This window comes from Leptonychotes weddellii, chromosome 16 (genome assembly GCF_054177405.1).
Source record: "Leptonychotes weddellii isolate Sample4059 chromosome 16, ASM5417740v2, whole genome shotgun sequence".
Lineage (NCBI taxonomy): Eukaryota > Metazoa > Chordata > Mammalia > Carnivora > Phocidae > Leptonychotes > Leptonychotes weddellii.
This window is the reverse complement of record NC_138384.1, coordinates 6,132,422-6,151,863: the sequence shown is the minus strand read 5'-3', so window position 1 is coordinate 6,151,863 and position 19,442 is coordinate 6,132,422. Positions and strand designations below refer to the sequence as shown.

The following is a 19,442-nucleotide window of genomic DNA, read 5'->3' as shown; positions in this document are numbered from 1 at the left end:
CTGAAAAGCCAAGGTCAGGATGATCGTCTCACCCTGGAGATGAGAGATGTGAGGTCACCAAACCAGGAACCGCACCCCCGGTGACCTCAGTGCGTTCTTTGTGCCGGACCCCTCACGTGCGCTGTTTCTCCATCTTCCGCCTTCTGCCTTAAGCACGCTGGTGTTGAAGCAGCCTAGGGAGGCGTGGTGGCCTGCCCGAGCCCACACGGGCCTTCGGCCTCCACGTCGCTCCGTGACCCAAGCCCACGCTGTCCAGAGCCGACCCCTTCTGCCAGTGGCAGCGTGCACGTGTCTTGAAGGGGGCCCGCGCTCCCCTCCCGGTGGCCGGGGACCTCGTCCTGCTTGCTGACGCGGCCAGCTGGGCTCTGGGACCCTGCGTGTTCCCAACCCCGAGAAAACATGACTCGGACGGCGCCCTGGGCTTCGCCACCTCGTCTGTGAGCCAGGGGCGGAGCGCCGGCTTCTGGGCTCACCGTGCCTTTGCACGCGACAGCGGACGCGGGGCGCCCAGCCAGGGCCTAGGGCACAACGGCCTGCAGTTGGTCTCGTCTCTCTGCTGGGCCACCCGTTCAGCGGGGCCCACGGCTCACGAAGCTCTCGCAGTGACGCCAGATCCGGCGCTGCCTCTGGAGTCTTTCTTGAAAGGGACTTATTTTTGGAGCGTCTTCCTTGCGCACTGGCCCTCCACTCCTCACCCGCTGCCTGACGAGCGCCTCTCGAGTGCCCTGTGCACCCTGGAGGTGCTGGCCTCCGCCTGCCCGCACCCCCCCACCTCTCACGAGGGCTCCCCTGATGTCACAGCTTCACCATGGCAACAGCCACTGGTCCCCCACCCCTCGATGTGGGGACTCAGTGTGTGAGAGAAGTCGGGCAGCTGGCAGCTTCCCAGCCTGCGAGATTGCGTCCGTTTGCCAGAGCTGTTAATGATGGAGCGGAAAAAATATACATGGAAAAGGAAGCAGGCAGCCCCTGGGATGGCAGCGCCTCGTTTCCATGGAGATGCAGGGCGCGGGAGAGGTCCCCTTGGTCAGGCTGCCGTTTCCAGCCATGGAAGGGCGTTTGTTATGGCATGAAGTCTGGGGGGAAAGCACACGAAATGCATGGGCCCCAGCCCTGTTGGTTGGGGTCCCCCGCCCTTGGGCGCCCCTCCAGATACGCCAGGAAGAAACAGTTTTCTCAACGGCGGCCCTGCTTGTAACCCGGGTGGGGCAGAATTTGCCAATTTCTGGATTTCTGGGGCAGGTGATCACTCAGCACCCCTTGGAGCTCCCAGAGAGTTTGGGAAGGGGGAGGCAGAGCTCCCTGCCGTTCTCTGTCCTGCATATGGTGGCACTGTACCCCCTAAATACTAATGCCGCCCAGCCCCCACCCTGGCAACCCCCATTTGACTTCCTGCCTCCAAACCTGACGCTCCAGGTCCCTCACATGCATGGAATCCTACAGGATTTGTCCTTTGTGATTGGCTTACTTAGCACCATGTCCTTGAGGTTCATCCACATTGGAGCGTGTGTCAGGGAGGGGGGGTCTTCTGAATCTCCCTGCAGGGAGGGGTCTGATGATCATTTCAGATCGAGCGTCCAGGCAGGAGGTAGGGCGGGCCTTCTGGTTTTGGAATCCTTCCAGCATCCCAGAAGCAGGCGTCTTGGGCCACAGCCCCACGGTGGCCCCTGCTCTTCACACGGGCCGTCTCCCCTCGCAGGTGCACATCCTCATGGGCTCCTGTTACAAGACCAAAAAATTCCTGCTCTCCCTGGCGGAAAACAAGCTGGGCCCCTGCATGCTCCTGGCGCTGAGGGGGAACCAGACCATGGTGGAGGTAAGGAGCCGGCCCGCGTCCCTGGCCAGGCCGCTGTCCTGTCCGGGCCTTCGTCCTTGTTGGCTGAGCGCCTTGTAGGAGGAGCCCAGAGCTGTGAGCTCAGCCGGAGCACAGCCCCCGCCGAGGTGTGGCCCCGGCCTGCCCTGAGCCTCGGGCTAGCCTGCCGCCACAAGTTACCCGTCTCACTTGTCATCTGTGTTGACCAGAGGGATCAGGGGAGGTTTCTGTTCCATTTGTCTATTGCTGTGTAACAGAGCACCCGAATGGGGGCTTAAAACGGTGATACTTATTTGGCTCACAGATCTTGGGGTGACTGGGCTCAGTTGACAGGTGCTCGCTCTGGGTCTCGTGGGGAGGCCAGAGCATCTGGGGCCCCGGGCCTCTCTCCATGCAGCAGCCTGGGCCGCAGTCGTCCCGCTCACCAGGGAGCGCACGGCTGGCCCAGTTCCTGTCTGTCTCCTCCCAAAGTCCCCAGAAGCCTGAGGCTCCCAGAGCTGCTGTCCAAAGGCAGACAGAAGCCGTCCTGCTCTTCCTCACGCACCTCCCAAGTCAGCCCCCTAATGTCACTGTGCCACATTCTGCAGGGAGAAGTGCCAGCCCATAGTCTAGGGCTGGGGCTGAGAACACCTCTTAGTGGGAAGCGCGTCCCGAGAATTTGAGCCCCAGACTTTCTTCCCTGCCACTGAGCGTTGCAGTGAGATTTGGGGGCAAGGAGTTCACAAGAAGGCAGGAGCAGAGCGTCCAGGCCAGGCCCTGCAGCAGGAGGTGTGGTGTGAGAACAGGGAGGAGGCCAGCATGGCTGGGTCGAGGGGCAAGAGGTTGGGGATTCAGGTGGATGGGCCTGGAGAGCCTATGAGGCGCCCACAGGCCCTGGTAAGGATCTTGGAGGTTGGGTCCAGATGCTTGTGCAGGGGACTTGCAGGGACTGGGGGTGGGGGGGGAGCCGGGAGGCAGGTGAGCCATGCTGTGAGGGCCTGGGTCAGGTGGGCTCTCCTTGGGAGGGGAGGAGTCATCAGAAAGGGAATCGAGGCAGGGCTACCTTCGCGTGAAGCCCGGGCTCCCAGGCAGGAGGGCTGGGAAGAGTGACACACGCAACCGCCCGAGGCTCCAGGAGGCATGATGTGGCAGGTGCTCCCCAGGGCTCCAGTTTAACTCAGTGAGCATGTCTTGAGCACCAACCAAGGGCCAGGCAAAGGAGAGAAAGCCAGGGATGCAAAGAGGTGTCCTGTCTTGTGGGCTCTCTCCCAACCCTTCAGGTCCTGGCATGCATCCTTTCTCCATGCATTTGCCAAGGGCCTGCTCTGTGCTCAGCTGAGTATGCATGAATGTTCCCATTGTATGGATGGGAAGCTGCGGATGGCGATTTGCCCAATATCACACAGCCGGAAAGGCAGAGAGGGGAGAGCACGGTTGCTCGTTTTCAGGATAAGATTTTGAGGTGCATAGAGCACACCGAGCTTATCCATAGACCCCTGTCCCCTGGTGCGTGGGGCTGTTGGCCCAGGCTGAGGGGGTTTGGCCCTCTGTGCCTGTAAGGAGCAGCCCTGCCCGGAGTCTCGGGCTGGCTGTAAGGTGCCTCCCCTGCTCTCGGGCAGATCCTGTGCCTGATGCTGGAATACAACATTATCGACAACAACGACACCCAGCTGCAGATCATCTCAACCCTGGAGAGCACGGGCGTGGGCAAGCGCATGTACGAGCAGCTGTGTGACCGGCAGCGGGAGCTCAAAGAGCTGGTGAGTCCACAGCCCGGCTCCGCGGCTCCAGAGCTGGGCCAGCCAGAGAGCACAGCTGGGGTGCGGTGGGGCAGAGGCCAGGACCACCACACCTGCATGGGCCTCTGTCCCAGTGAGTTCTCCAGACCCAGAGAAGTCGGGACTACCACCTGCCACTTTCCAGATGATCACAGAGAGGGCAAGTCAGTGGCCCACAGTCACAGAGCTCCTCCTTGGCCGTGCCAGGAATGCGTCCTCACCCCCAGCGTCACGCACGCCAGTCACTGTCACCCCCCCACACACACACATTATCCATGTGCCTTAGGCCCTTCTTTAAGGGCACCAGGGCTAGACTTCAGAATGGCAACGAACTCATGCCCCTGGTCCCCTGGAGCTGCTCTCACCCAGTGGCTGGTAGGGGAGGGTGTGTAAATACCCCAGCTCCCTCTCCACGCGGGTGGGACACCTCTGAGACATGACCCAGAGGCCCTCAGCGGTAGCTGTGCGCGAACACTCCCTTCCTGAAGGGGCTTCACTGTCTCCCTTCCCCTGCTGGTGTTTCTTGGGATCCCCTCTCTAATAAACCAACTCCACCCCAACCTTGTCTCAGGGTCTGCCCCGAGACCAAGACCCCCATGTTGTTGCCTTGTACCACCCAGAAGTGAACCTGGCGCTGTGCATGATGTTAATGGGAGGGGGGGTGCAGGATGGAGGCTCAGGGGAAAGAATGGGTCGTAATCAGTCTGTTTCTGTTGCAGCAAAGGAAAGGCGGGCCCACTAGGCTAACACTGCCCTCCAAGTCCACAGTGAGTTGGCTTCAATCTTCTGTGGGGCCGGGTGGAGGGAAGAAGGTGGTTAGGCCTCCCCACTGGGGAGCAGCAGCGTCTGGCGGAGGCGAACAAGACAACGTAGTCCTCGACAGGCCAGCTTTTCCAGGAGGCAACCGGGGTGCAGGAAACCAAACAGGATAAGGATTATTGTTGATACTAATGTTAATATGTTATCAGTTAGTAATAATAGCTAATACCCATGGAGCGTTTCTGTATCAGATGCTGGGTCATGAGTCCATTTTATCACCACAAAAGCGCTGTGAAGTTGGTGCCTCTTTCCGGCCCCATTAACAAGTCTTCAGGGATCTCAGTTCCTTCTGTCCTGCTGCCTCACTGTCCTTGGCATGAGACTTCCACCTCATGGTCCAAAAAGACTGCTCAAGCTCTAGCCATCATGTCTGCATTCAAACCAGCAGAAGGAGGAGGAGCAAAGAAGAACATGCCCCTTCCCTTTCAGGACTTGCCTGGAAGTTCCAGTGGACACATCTCCCTGTATACCATTGTCCAGGTTCAGGACATGGCCACACCTGGCTGGGAGATTAGCCTTAATTCAGGGCAGCTGGCTGACGGCTAAAATTCAAGGATTCAGTCGCTAAGGTGGAAGGGAGAACGGATTTTACCCTCGGTGGCCTCTTGGTCTAGTGCTCACACATGCATTGATCTACACAGGCCTTAGAGTTGAGGGGACCTCAGTGTTCACAGGTGGGAAATGGGCACAAGGTGCTGCCTGGGAGGGTGAGTTGGCCAGGCACACATGGACGCGCGCACGCACACACACCCGTGGGAGGGACGTGGCCTCAGAACACCCCAGTTGGTGAATCAGGGCATGAGTCACAGTACTGGAGGCTTTCTCCCTCACCCCCAGGGACGTGGAAGCAGCCTTTCCCTCCCCGGCAGCCCCCTCGGCCCAACCCCCCCCCCCCGAGCCCCAGCGTCACCCCACCTCCTGGGGATGAGCTGCCCCTAGCTACAGCTGTCTGCGGGGCAGGGGAAGGGAGGTGGGGAGAGGGGTACAACGGGGTCTCAGGAGCTGCTCGCAGCCCGAGGCCTTCCCCGACACCCCACCAGCCCGTCTGTTTGCAGGATGCCGACTTGGCTCGTTTGCTGAGCTCCGGCTCTTTCGGGAACCTGGAGAACCTCAGTCTGGCCTTCACCAACGTAACCAGTGCCTGCGCTGAGCACCTCATCAAACTGCCTTCTCTCAAGCAGCTCAACCTGTGGTCCACTCAGGTGCACACTGCTTGCCTGCGCCCTGCTCCGTGCTCCCACCCACCCCCTGCATCCTGCACCCGCCCTCATGCCCCCGTGCACCCCTGCTCCGCTCCTGCTCTGGCACTCTCCTCCGTGGCTGGCCTTTCTGCCCAGAGCCCATGGCCCCGTCTCCTGATTACCACACCCCCTCCCCCGCTCAGCACCCACTCCCGAGGTCAGAGGAGGTTTAGGAGCTCATGAAGCCCAATGGCCCATTTCACAGGTGCAGTTGCTGAGGCCCAGGGCAGGGCAGGGATGTGCTGGGCAAAGTCTTAGAAGCCCCGAGAGGCAAGGCTGAGAGGTGGGCTGGTCTCATGCACCTGCCTGGGGAGCACACGGGCAGCTCGTGGGTCTTTTTGTTGTAATAAAAACCACAGCACACGGCTGCTTGCTGCCTGTGCTCAGGATCATTTTCACTGTTGAGCACCTCCCGTGGATCAGTGCATGTGGTCCCCACACCACCCCTGGGACGGGTAGGCTCCACCGGCGCCCTTGTTTTTCGGGGGAGAAACCAGGGTGTTCCTGGCCGTCTGCCTTCCGGGCCTATCCCACCCCGTCCCACTGTCCTGCCCGGGGAAAGCTGCTTTGGTCCTCACATCCCACCAGCAAAAGCTGGACTCGAACCCAGGTCACGAGAAGCACTGAGTCCTTGGAGAGAAGCGAGAGCAGCAGACCCCTGGGGCTTGGAGGGCTGTGACTCTGTCCCCATCGCCTTCCTCCACTGCTACCCCAGCTTCAAGGTCATTTTCCTGGGTGCCTGGGGGAGGCCGGTGGAGCCCCAGGGCTGAGAGGTTCTCTGCTCCACAGTTTGGAGACGCCGGCCTGCGGCTCCTGTCGGAACACCTCACCATGCTCCAGGTGCTGAACCTGTGCGAGACGCCCGTCACCGACGCCGGCCTGCTAGCCCTCAGCTGTGAGTCCCGAGGGGGCTGCCAGAGTGGGGGAGGGCCTGCTGCATGCGTGCATTCAGCAGACCTCGGCTAAGCACAGACTGCGCCCTGCACTGTGCTGTGTGCTGGGCTATATTCATTCAACACGTGTTCACTGAGCACCTGCTGGGCGCCAGGCACCATTCTCGGTGCTAGGAACAATACAGGAGGGGAAATATCCCTGCCCTCGGGGAGCTTATATTCTAGAAGAAAAAGGGAAAGTGAGTACCCATACCTTCCAGATACTTGCCTGAGGAAGCAGGTTCAAGGAAAGTGCTCTAGGACAGTGTTGCCCTAACCAGCGGCAGCCATCCCCTGGGGTTGGAGGGGCAAATTCTCAGGTCCTGCCCCAGACCTGCTGACTCAGAAACTGCATTTTAACAAGGTGCCCAGGTGATTCCCGTGCGCTGTTCAAGTTTGAGAAGCGTTGCCCTAATAGAAGGGGCGCCTGGGTGGCTGAGCCGGTTGAGCATCCAACTCTTGGTTTAGGCTCAGATCATGATCTCATGGGTCGTGGGATCGATCCCCACGTCGGGCTCCGCACTCAGCAGGGAGTCTGCTTGAGCTTCTCTCCCTCTGCCCCTCTCCCTCCTCGTACATCTTCTTGTCTTTCTAAAGTAAATAAATCTTTAAATATATATACATACACACACGTTCACACTCAGGGAACTCAGGAATGCTGATTCCTGTACCCCAACCCTCATCTCCCGGACTAAACTCTTGGGTGCTACGCCTGAGACTTCGCACGTCCCGTTTCTGACCCACTGGTTTAGACCAGAGGCCCCATACCTTGGCTGGGAGGAATCGAGGAAGGCTTCCCAGGGAGGTGACTGGATCTGGGTGGACAAGACACATACGTAGGAAGTGGCCGAGGAGGGGTATGCTGGGCAGTGGCCATGGCTCCTGCAAGGTTGTTGGCAAACTCCAGATGGCTTGGGCAGGGTGGGCACAGGAGACGGGAGTAATGGAGGGCAGAGAAGATGAGGCTCGGAGACGTTTCTGTACAAATGCGCTTCTTGGACACCGTCATTAGAGTCTCAGAGTCCCTGGCTCAGCGCCCGGGAGTGGAGCCGAGCATCATATCTCTAACAAGCGACTCTGACCAAACCAAAGTTTGAGGCCTGCTTTCAAGAAGTTGGGGCCTGGGTCAGCCCTCCCGGGAGAGCTTGCAGAGTTCCCCTGGAGGACGGGCCAGGCCTGGTCCCCTGGGGCGATCTACGGTGTGGCAGGCAAGCTCTGGGGATATTTGGGGTACAGGCAGTGGAGGGAGGCTCAGAGAGCAGGGAGAGAACATAGGCCCAGACCAGTGCCTGCCTGAAACAGACTTTCTGACTGGTGGGCCCCGGCCGTGCCCCTGAAACTCCACTTCTCCCACCCCATCTCCTCATCAGGGGCCTGGGCCCTAACAGTCAGTCCCCCAGCTTGACTGCCCCATACCTGCAGCCACCCTTGTGGGGGTCTCACTGACTTCATGACTGTGTCTGTCTGTCCTTGTACAGCCATGAAGAGTCTCTGCAGCTTAAACATGAACAGCACCAAGCTCTCGGCTGACACCTATGAAGATCTGAAGGTAATTCCTTGCTCCCTCCCTCCCTCCCTCCCTCCCTCCTTCCCTCCTTTCTTCTCTCCTTCCTTCCTTCCTTCCATCCATCCATCCACCAGCATCTAGATACTGGCGCTTCGCCCTCATGGAGCTTCCGCTCCAGCAGGAAAGGCAGTAAATGGAATAATGGCAGGTTGAAAGGAGTGATAAAGAGGAAGCCAGCAGAGAATGGGTAGATTAGAAATAGGGGTGGTCCCTTTGAAGCAGAGGCCGCATAAGCTGAGACCTGAAAGATAAGCCACAGATGCAAAGGGTGAAAGGAAAAGCAAGTGCAAAGGTCCCGAGGCAGAAAGCGTTGGCATGAACTGACTTTGTGGCAGATGTGACTAGAGGGTAAGAATAGACTGGGGCCAGGCTTAATAAGGCCTCGTAGGTCACAGAAGGGCTCCGGATTTCATCCAAATTCAGTAGAAAGCTTTCAGAGGCTCTAAGCAATGTAGTGAGTTATGCTTGTAAACGCTCGTTCTGGCCGTTACCAGGAAAACTGATTTTTTTGCGGGGGCCGGAGGCAGTGCCAGCAAGAGGAGAAACAGGAAGCACATTTATGGGGCTGGTGCAATCTCGCAGATAAGAGCCTGGACTGGCAGCCTGGGCTAGGTTGGCAAGATAAAATTGGGGAAAGGAAAAAGGATCTGAGTGGGGAAAGGCAGGACACATTTTGTTTGTAAAACAGGTCTTGGGGGTTGGGGAAGCCGGGCCTTCAGCAGCCCCCTGCCCCCGTCTCCCTGGGCCCGGTACCCTCTGCCCCCGAAGGAGCGAGCGGAGCTGCACTTAGCCAGTGCCAAGGACGCCGGAAGCCCCTCAGAGGGAATCCTCACCGGCAGGGAGCCCACTGCCAAAGATTGCTCTGCCCCTAAACTTGAAGGAACCCAGATCCAGACGGTGCAACCGAGCAGCAAAAGGGTGTACATAGTCAGCCACCTGTGGAGAAGAGCCACTTTCATGCATTCGAGAGGCAGGCGGGCGAGGCCCTCCAGATCACTGCCCGTCCAGGAGAACCTGGAGACCACATCCCTGTGTTGCAGTCTCCTGATCTTGAGAGGCTGGCTTAAAGGGTTTTTTACAGTGCTGCAGGGTGACCGCAGGCCCCCAGGTTGTCACCTCTGCCTGGGGAGCGGGGGGCCGTGAGCTGGGCCCCAGCAGAGAAGCACCAAGGAGCTGTGTGTGCTCGTGTGTACGCACGCGTGGTAGAAGGTCGCCCTGGCCGGGGTGCACGGGCGAGTGGGAAGGGAGGGAGTGCGGGGAGGAGAGCCGTTAGCCCTCTCTGTGCAGGGAAGGATTGTGGAGAGAAAGCCAGCTGTTTATAAAAGAAGGGAGGAACTTGTCTAGGTAGCAGGGATAGAGAGCAGGAAGCGGCTCTGAGCAATAGCAGGTGGAATTGTCTGGGAGGATCTGACCGAGTGTCCTGAGGGGGGAGACTCTCCGCCCCCCCCCCAGTACCTGCCCTTACGGGGATCCCGTGATCCCGCTCCCCATTCGCGTGCCCGAAGGCTGGTAATGATGGGATGTAAGCAATAGGAAAAGGGAGAACAGTCCCCATCTGCAGAGCATACCGTCGTGTGTCGGACGCGGGCGTCCTGTGCGTTAGGTATTCTGTCCTTAGCACTGTCCTGGGAGCGGAGGACTGGATCCCATTCGCTCCACAGACGTCTCCTGAGGCTCCCGGAGGCTGGGGGCTCTGCCCTGGGTCCTGTGACCAGCAAGTGGCAGAGCTGGAGCTCACGCCCCGGGCTTCCCGCCTACAGAGCCAGGGATGCACAGCCTCTCAGAGGAGGGGGGCGTGGAATCCCCAGCAGCTGTCGCCCACGATCTCCGGGGCTGGGCACACCCCATGTGCCGTGTTCTCCCCGAGGTCACCCAGCTCTGCGCTCCAGGGAGCCCCCGGTGGCAAGGTGGGCGGAGGGCAAGGCGGGACCCACAGCCACCGAGGCAGGGCAGCCGGGCCCGCGGGGTCGGGTGCTGGAAGGGACCAGCTCCTTCTTGCTGCCCCACAGGCCAAGCTCCCCAATCTGAAGGAGGTGGACGTCCGCTACACGGAAGCCTGGTGAACCTCCCGGCTCGGCAGGAAGGCGTTTGCAGCTGCGACACACAACTCTTGACTAATAGCCGTAGAGCGCCGGCCCTGGGGTCCCACCCCCAGCGTCCCGGCTGTGAGATAGATGGGGGAGTCTTTCTGGGGGCAGAGGGCGGAGGGGGGAGGGGGTGGGGAGGGGGGGCCGTAAGCACGCCCAGCCCCACCTAATTCTTTTAGCTTCATAATTGGAAACCTTGACCTGATCTAAAATGGACTTTGTAGCAACCAGAGGAGCATCAGCGGGTCGGGGTTGGGGGTGGGGTGGGGGTGGGGGGCTTGGGGAGGGGGACCCTTTGTGGATTTTCTTTGCCTTTGTGTTTAATGCTGTGTGGGAAAAGTCAACCCCGACGCCACCGTCACACGACCCCGATGGGCCTCGAGGGCCGAGGAAGGATGCTTTCTTCCTCAAGAGGCTCGACCGAGAACTCGCCCCCCGCCATTGGGACAAGAAAACCCAGACATGTCATCGCACCGTCCTGTGTCCTCGCCATTGCTATGCAAAGTGATTCTTGTTGTACATAAGATTTAAATAATGCGCCTATTTAAGAAATGTTGACAAATTGCGGGTCTGGGACCTGCCTCTTATTTATGAAGTCTTTGACCCGCCCTCCCTCCCGCCCTCCCTCCCTCCCTCCCTCCCTCCCGCCCGCCCGCCCGCCCGCCCGCCCCTGGCCTGTAGTACTGTACAAACCGGTCAGCTGTTGGGGTAGTCGTAGTAGTATTGTTATTTTTTTAAAGGAAACCGACAAAAAAAAAAAAAACCTCCTTGGAAAATTAATTGCTTTTTCGTAATGGATTCTGTATGCTACAGCTCGGCCGTCCGTCTGCCCGCCCGCCCCCACTGTGCATTTCCAAGTCCCAGCTGTCTCCAACTTGCTCACGGGTGGGGGTCTGGCCGGGGGGCGGGTGGTGGGAAGTGGGGTCCCCACGTTGTAGTCTTGCTCCCGCCAGGCCCCGGCTTTCTCTCAGCCCCCTTTACACGTGTGGGGGTTGCTGACCTGTCCTCCCTGCCCCCTGCCCCGGAGAGCTCCCATCTCTGGTGGCCTCTGCCATCCCTGTCCCTGCCGAGACTGCGGCCCGCGGCCTCCCCGCCGTCCTGTGCTTCGTGTGGTCTCCTCATGCATGCCCGCCTCTTTGCATGGTCTCTTGGGAGAAGAGAGAGACGTTGCCTCCACCAGCCTGACTGCCCAGCCCACCCCCCATGAATGTGGCCATTGCAACACAGATGCCCCTTCTGTCCCCACCCCGGGCCCGAGGACAAACCAACCTCCGTTTCTTTTGTAAACAGTCGGCTTTTTCTTAACAAGCCCTCACTGTACAGAACAGCCCTTTTATGGTTTACTTGGGGTCCCCTCTCCCCCCAAGCCCCCTTTTCTGTTGGTTTAGCACAAATACCGCCCCCTCCAGCACCTCCAGACCTAACCCCTAGTCAATGTAATTGTTTTATATATATTTAATCTTATTCAATGGAAACCATGCTTTTGTCGTTTTATACTTTGCTAGGTAGACTTTATTACCCCCCGACTATGCCCTCATTTTTTTAAAAAAGGAAAAAAAAAAGAAACTGGGTTTCAGTCTTAATTCATTTTACGTGCCAGGTTTTATTTTGTGTGTGCGTGTGAGTGTGTTCTGTTTCGTGTTGTTTTTTTTTTTTTTTTCTGTTGTTGTTGTTTTCTGTTGTTTGGTTTTATTCTCTCCCCTCCGGTCCCATACTTTACAGCACTCTGGTGCAGGAAGAAGCAGAAGCAAAAAAAAAAAAAAAAGACAAAAAAAAAAAAAACTTCAAAAAACTTTAAAAAAGGAAAAAAAAAGAACCGAGACATGCCACCTTTTCCCTTCGCACTGTTGCTTTTCCTGATGGTTAATACTACTGTCACGTAGCTGTGTTCAGAGATGTGAAATACTTTCAGGCAAAAATAAACTGTAAGTGACTCATTGACATCTGGCCTCTCTGTGTGGCTTCAAGGGGGCCTTTCGGTGGGGGTGGGAAGGGGACAAGACCCAGGCCGAGGTCAGGACTCCTGAGTGTCCAGGGCTCCTCATCTGTGGCACTGCTGACATGTGGGGCCAGATCCCCCTTTGTCATGAGGTCATTCTGGGCATCCTGTGATGTCATGCGACCCACCCCCAGTCTAACAACCCAAAACGTTTTGCCCCCAGGGGACAAAATCACCCCCCAGGGGAAACCCCAGGCTGCCAACGTGTGCATCAGGGCCCTTATGGCAGTTCTAATTTAGAACTTCTAGCACCGACGTGCCTTTCCTTCACCTGGGGGTCTTGGGAAAAGGCAAATTCTGATTTCCAAGGTCTGGAGGGGGCCCGAGACTCTGCCTTCCTAGGACCTGTGGGCAACGCAGATGCGCTGGTTTATGGAAGCTGTTCCGAGTTCAACAGCCTGGAACCTTCCGTCTAGCTGCCCCCTCACCCAGGTGTCCCCAAGAGGCACTTCAGTGTGTCCAAGGAGAGACTTTATTTCCACCCCTCTCCCAAGTCCCTTGCTTTCCAGGGTTTCCTCACCCAGCAGGGGCGTTACCCCAGCCCAGTGGCCCCATCGCTCACGCCACCCCACGTCCGGGCCACTGCCAGCCTTCAGAATGTTCCTGTGTCTCCTCACCCATCTGTACTTCCACCTCCTTCACCCTAAGCCAGGCCCCTCATCTCTCTCCGGAAGACTGGAGCGGCACCCTCACCGCCTCCCTGGGTCCATCCTACACCACCTTCCTACCCTCGCTACCTGCCCTGCCTCTCCACATCCCTGCTCCCCGTCCCTGCCCTCCTCGCCTCCAGAGGCCTCCGTACACCCATTAAGTGACAGCCCAAGAACGTGATGGGTTATTAGCTGCTCCACCTCTGGCCACACAGGGAAAGCAGGTGCCACGGGTGAGGACCAGGAGGGCCCTGGCTTCATGATGGCCAGCGCTGGTGGAGACGTGCGTGTGCAAGGCACTGCTGCCTACCCCATCGCTGATCCTTCCCACCCAGGGGAGGGCCTGGCTCACACCAGTGCACGTAACTACCAAATGCATGGGGTGGGGGGGGGGCGGTCCCTGCCAGTCATCCTGTCCTCAACCCTCCTCCTCACTCTGTTCTGCAGCACCTGGGATCCTCTGCCCACTGGCTTCTGGGGGAGCCTGGAGAACGCAGGCTACCTGGGGGAGGTCGGGAGGCTGGAAGAGAGAGGTCAAGGTGCTTCTTCCCCTGGGCATCCCAGCTTCACGGTAGCCTCCCTCCACAGCTCCGGCTTTGGGAGTACTACCACTCTGACCCCCCGCGCTTAGCCTGGTCGGACCTGCCCGCTCCTGCTAGCTTGGGAGCCCCACATCCTTTGACCTCACCTGCCCTGCAGGAGGCCCCGAGTCCGGCTAGTGCCCTCCCCCTGGCACGGCTGAGCCTCACTGTGGTCCCTTTTAACCCGGTGGCTTAAAACAACAGAAATGTATTCTGTCGTGCCTCCGGAGACCAGAAGTCCACAAAGTCAAGATGTCGGCAGGGTTGCACTCTCTCTGTGGAGAAGACTTTCCTTATCTCTTCCCGCTCCTGGGGGCTCCTTGAGGCGTTCCTGGCCGTGGCCGCACTCCTCCAGCCTCTGCCTCTGTCTCACATGCCACCCACCTCCCCACTTCTGCATCCAGTCTCCCTCTGCTTTCTCCTATCAGGACATCTGCCATTGGATTGAGGGCTCACCTGAATGACCCACGATGACCTCATGGACAGGTCCTTAAGGTGATCACATCTGCAAAGACTTTTTTTCTAAGTAAGGTCACAGTCATATGCTCCAGGTGAATGCATCTTCTGGATTTGACCCACTAGAGGGCAAAGAGGGGGGTGAGATGAGCCCATATTGCCTTCATCATACTTTCAAGTCTGGGATTCATCCTGAGGGCTATGAATGACAAGGAGATTGTAATTCTCTACTCATTTTCTAACGAAACACTTCCATAGCCCCTACCGTGTCCCAGGCAGGGAAACAAGGGTTTTGTATGTCGTCTGAACTCACTGACTCCTCCTGACAAGCCCATGAGGCAGGGACTAACAGGACCCCTCTCGACCAACGGGGAAGTGGCGGCCAGGAGAGGCTGGGTGTCTTGGTCAAGGTCGCACAGGGAGCAGGGCATTTGGGGGAGATCTTTGCACTGCTGGCTGGTGAATGGATGGGGCTGGGACCAGGGCAGGGACCATGTCGAGAAACAGATTCAAGAGGAGCTTAGGAGTAAAACTGCAGAACATGGTGATTGGTAGAGAGGCAAGACCAGCAAGGAGTCAAGGATGCCGTTCGGTTTCTCGGCTGAATCCCCAAGGCAGGCTTCGAAGGGCCTGGAATTAGCACATCTACCTGACAGCAGTTCTCAAGGACAAGCAGGGCTGGTATGTCAGTGCCCCGGCTATCTCCCTCCTTCTCAGGAGTGCCTGAGAAGAGAGGAGTGCACTCCCTAGGGGTGCCTCCACGCACGGTCACCAGGTAGGTCCGCCCAAACCCTAGCCAAACTGGAAGCACTCTACAGCTGGGGACCCCAGAAGCCACTTGCACCTGTGTTCAGAGCTGGAGCTGGTGGCTGACGGGAGCTTTGCTACACGGCCGGGAGGCATAGAAATTGGTTCGACGGCTTTGGAAAGCATACCAGCTAAAGCTAAACACCTGCCCACCCTGTGACCCCACAGCTCCGCTCCTGGGCACGCACTCCAGAGAACCGAGTGCTCATGTGCACCAAGAGACACAAACAAGAACGTTTATAGCCAAAAAACTGGAAGCAACCCAAATGTCCACTAAGAGGAGAATAAACAAAGCAGGGTAGTCACATGGCGGGACTGCGCACGGGTCCCCATCAACAGGAGAATGAATAAAGACACAGTGACATAGTCCTATGATGGAATTCTGCAGAAAAGGACCAAAAGAGTCAACTATGGATACCCACAATGAGGTGAATTAATTGGACAGATGTTATGTGTGTGAAAGGAGCCAGACATAAATGAAGGTTTGCCATCGGATCCCATTTACATGAAGTTCATGAACAGGTACCAGGCATCTATGATTATAGAGGTCAGAGCAGTGGTTATTGGTAGCGCAGGGGTGGAATGTGCTATTACTGACTGGGAAGGTAGCAGGGAACTTTCTGGAGTGAGGAAAATGCCCTCCATCTTGATCAGCAGTCACATGGATGTTTAAACATTCATGGAGCTCCACATTTCAGATTTATGTCACTTACTGCATGTGTTACACCCCCCTTTAAAAGTGGCATCAGGGGGCACCTGGGTGGCTCAGCAGGTTAAGCATCTGCTTTCGGCTCGGTTCATGATCCCAGGGTCCCGGATGGAGCCCCATGTGGTCAGGCTCCCTGCTCAGCGAGGGAATCTGCTTCTCCCTCTCCCTCTGCCCCTCTGCCCTGTTCATGAGCTCTAAGTAAATAAATGAAATCTTAAAAAAAAAAAAAAAAAAAGTGGCATCAGGTGGACACAACCCAAATGTCCACGACCAGGTAATAAGTGTGGTAAATCCAGACAACAGACTACTATCCACCTGTAAGAAGGAATGCACTCTGGGTACACACTCCAACATGGATGAATCTTGAAAATGTGATGCTCGGTAAAGCAACCCAGACACAAAAGACCACATGTTGTTTGATTCCATTTACAGGAATTACCCCAAATAGGCCAAACTATATAGAGAGAAAGCAGATTGGTATTTACCGGGGGCTAGGAAGCAACTGCTTAATGGCAATGGGGTTTTGTTTTGGGGTGATGAAAATTTTTTGCAACTAGAGAGGTGGTGATTGCACAATACTGTAATTGTTGTAAATGCCTCTTTGAAATGCTGTGTAACGTGAACTTCGCCTCAATTTTTAAAAATGGCATCAAAAAAGCAGTTTTTAGAGGGAAGAGGGTGAGTGGTCCAATGCCACCATGACTTCTAGCCGAGCAGTACTTGCCCGTGCTCACCAAGCCGCCGCCTCAAAACACTCTACTGCCACCTGCTGGACAATTGTCATTGTAAATGACACGTACAATGACAATGTCATTGTAAATACGCAGACTCCCTTAGAAGTGGCACCCTTGTGCCATGCACAACCTGCACTGCTGTATAGCGTGGGACGGCTGACTTGGCTTTATTTTTCAGTGCAGCCTCTTCAGATTTGGATGGGACCTTGCTGCTCTCCCCCCACCCACCCCCAGCCATGCCCTCGCTAATGCTGAGCCAACCTCTCCCAGATTCGGCAGAGAGATGCCGTCCTTGTGGTTCCTGATCCCCTCATCCCTGCATCGGGACCTGCCCTTCAGACACGCCTCCAGAAACGAAAGCCTCCCCAGAGCCTGTGTGGTCATCTTCACAGCAGCGGGAGGCTGTGGACTGGCTCGCAGGTCTCCGGCAAGCCCCTGGAAATAGGCCTCTTGGCCATTTGTGTCCCCTCTCAAGGTAATGGTAGGAACAACAAGCGGTTTCTCGAAAACGCCAGGCTGTGTCTCCTCTCTGATGTGCCAGGGAGGAGAAGGGGCTGTCGGATCCCGTGGGCACGGGGCTCTGGGATCACAGCCGCGTATATCCGAACGCTATGGCAGTCGCCTCGGGGGCCTCCCCCCAACAATGGCCACAGGGGATCTGCTGAGGTGGCAGGTGGGTCAATGATTCTCTCATGAATTTGTTTGGTTTTTTATGGATAGCAGTAATGCATCATAAGCCGCTCATACCCCTGGAGTTCCCATGGTATCCATCATGGGCACGGGGTTGGGGGCTATCTCCCCCGGCGTTGGCTGTTCAAGATAAGCGTGTCTTAGAGAAATAGGATACAAGCCACATATATAATATAAAATGTCCTCATAGCTACAGTTTTTTAAAGAAACAGGCAAAATTAATTTTAACAAAATATTTTTCTTACCCTAACAGGTTGCAAATATCATTTCAATCGTGTAATCAATATAAAACTTATTGAGATATTTCAGATCTTTTTTTTTTTTGTACGAAGTCTTCTGTGTATTGTGCATTTCTAGCACATCTCAGCTGGGACCAGTCACACACATCTCAAGCACTCGATAGCAGCCATATTTGGCCAGTGGCTCTCATAGGGACAGCACAGTTCTAGAATTCCTATAAACCCGGAGCCGGGGAAGTGGAGAGCAGCAAGGGTACAGGACTTGAAATAGCCTAACACCCCGATAAAATGGTTTTCGCTTGGATGTGTGTATGGAGAGGCCACCTCAGAGCTGCCTGTGAGCGACCCCAAGCAGGAAAGTCTCTCAGGTGCACACCTTGAGGGGCAGGCCCTTGCAGAACTGACCTGCAGAGCTGCTGGGTTCAAGGATCTAGCCCCCTGTCCCTCTGGGAAGCGAGCTTCTGTCCACTTCAACTGGTTTTTTAAAAGAAGAGTAGTATATTCATTTAAAAGAGAAAACTTGGTAGATCATAAGCTTGCATTTCTGTGGGGTGGGTGGATGGATGGATGGATGGATGGATGGAAAACCTCAATGTAAAGATTGGCCTTGAGCTGAAGACAATCACGTATGTATCCAGGACAGCCAGGCCGCAGTCTCTCCCAGAGCTCTGTTCCTCATGAGATGTGGATGCTGACAGGGATCCGTGTCCTTCCTCCAGCTGGCTGTCAGCTCGCCAGGAGAGCGCCCTCCGCTTGCTTCCATAGCCTTTCCTTCATTCACTGAGCAAACGTGTTGCTTTGAACCTTGAAAACACTGTGCTAGGTGAAAGAAGCCAGTCCCACAAGTCCACATATTCTAGGATTCCAATCATATGAAAGCCCGGAATAGGGACATCTATGGAGAAAGTCCACTACCAGTTACTCAGGGCTGAGGTGCTGGGAGGACAGGCAGGGGCACGGGGTTTCATTCTGGAGTGGTGAAAATGTTCTCCCGGGCCTGTGGTGTTGTCGGAACAACACTGTAAGCGTGCCAAAAACCACCCAACTGTACACTTTACTTGGGTGGATTGTGTGGTCAGTGAATTATATCTCAGTAAGGGTTTTTTTTTTTCTCAAGATTTTATCTATTTATTTGAGAGAGAGAGAAAGAGCAAGGGCAGGGGCAGAGGAAGAGAGAGAGAATGGGGAGCAGACTCCCCGCGGGGCCTGGAGCCCCATGCCAGGCTCGATCCCACCACCGGGAGGGAGATCATGACCTGAGCCGAAATCTAGAGTAGATGGCTCGACCAACTGAGCCGCCCAGGCATCTCTCAATAAGACTTTTTTTTTTTTTTTTTAATGCACTGAACACCTACTGTGTGCCAGGCACGCTGCAGACTCAGGAGTAAATAAAGCAAAGGCCATCCTCCACCCCATGCGGTCTGGGGGAGGAGGCAGCCACTAGACGACCCCACAACCCTTTCTCCGGACTGCGGCGGAGAGAGCCAAGAAAGGAGGCGCGGGCTGCTGGAATGAGCGCCTCCAAGAGGGGGCAGCACCGAGCTAACTTGCCCCCGCCTTGAAGAGCCCCAGAGGACCAGCCCCTAAGGGCAGGTGGAGACGGGAACCGCCTTCCAGGCAGTGGGAAGCGCCGGTGCGGAGGCCCTGAGGCCGGGCTCGGCACCAGGGAGGAAGAGACTAGCAGAAGGGAGGAGGAGGAAGTGGGGGGCCTGAGCAGCAGGAGGGAGAGGCAAGGGGCGGAGGCCGAGTGGTGGGGGAGGGGTAGAGGAGAATTTGGGAGTCGTTCACATACAAACCAGCCCCCCTCTGTTGTGGAGTGCACTGGAGGGAGGCAGACGGGAGCGTGGGAGAGCGGAGGAGGGAGGGGGTCGCGGCACAGCACCTCCCGCATTCCTATTAAAATGCCGTTCTCCCTAGGAGGGGGCTGCAGGTTAACGAAACAGGAAGTCAGGTCTGTTTAGCGGGCAGCCCGCGGAGAGCCCGCGGAGGACAAAGGGGCCGGGGGAAGCTGGCAGGCGGGCGAGACCTGGCGGGCCTGTGGCGGCCCGGACGGGACGGGGCAGAAGGCAGGGTGGCCGCGCCAACGCCTCCGCCGTCCCAGCGGCGGCAGATCGGGGCTGGGGCGGCGCCAGGCCGGCGGCTGGGGGCGGGACGCGGCGTGCCCGGGCCTCGGGTCCGTGACGTCAACGTTGCCATGGAGACCCCGGCTTCCCTCCGCACGCTTTGCAGCAGCTGCGGACCCCAGGGCTGCGGAGGCTTTGCAGGGTTGAGGGGAGCGGGAAGGACAGACCTGGGTCCCGCGGCTCCGCCCCCAGAGCGCGGCCCCGCGAGAGGGCAGGGTAGCGAGACCCCGAGGGGTCC

The 19,442-nt window shown here is 57.1% G+C and overlaps 1 protein-coding gene across 2 annotated transcripts in view; it reads left to right on the top strand.

The window, feature by feature from the left end:
* CMIP (c-Maf inducing protein) overlaps positions 1-12,157 on the top strand; it is a 229,968-nt gene extending 217,811 nt beyond the window's left edge. For both annotated transcript variants that reach the window (XM_081807352.1, XM_081807353.1), the window contains exons 15-21: positions 1,700-1,816; positions 3,412-3,552; positions 4,290-4,337; positions 5,445-5,591; positions 6,420-6,525; positions 8,041-8,111; positions 10,139-12,157. In XM_081807352.1, the coding sequence (XP_081663478.1) occupies positions 1,700-1,816; positions 3,412-3,552; positions 4,290-4,337; positions 5,445-5,591; positions 6,420-6,525; positions 8,041-8,111; positions 10,139-10,192 (684 nt within the window). In that variant the 3' untranslated portion in view covers positions 10,193-12,157. The remainder of the gene's footprint in view (positions 1-1,699; positions 1,817-3,411; positions 3,553-4,289; positions 4,338-5,444; positions 5,592-6,419; positions 6,526-8,040; positions 8,112-10,138) is intronic.
* The last annotated feature ends 7,285 nt before the right edge of the window (positions 12,158-19,442 follow it).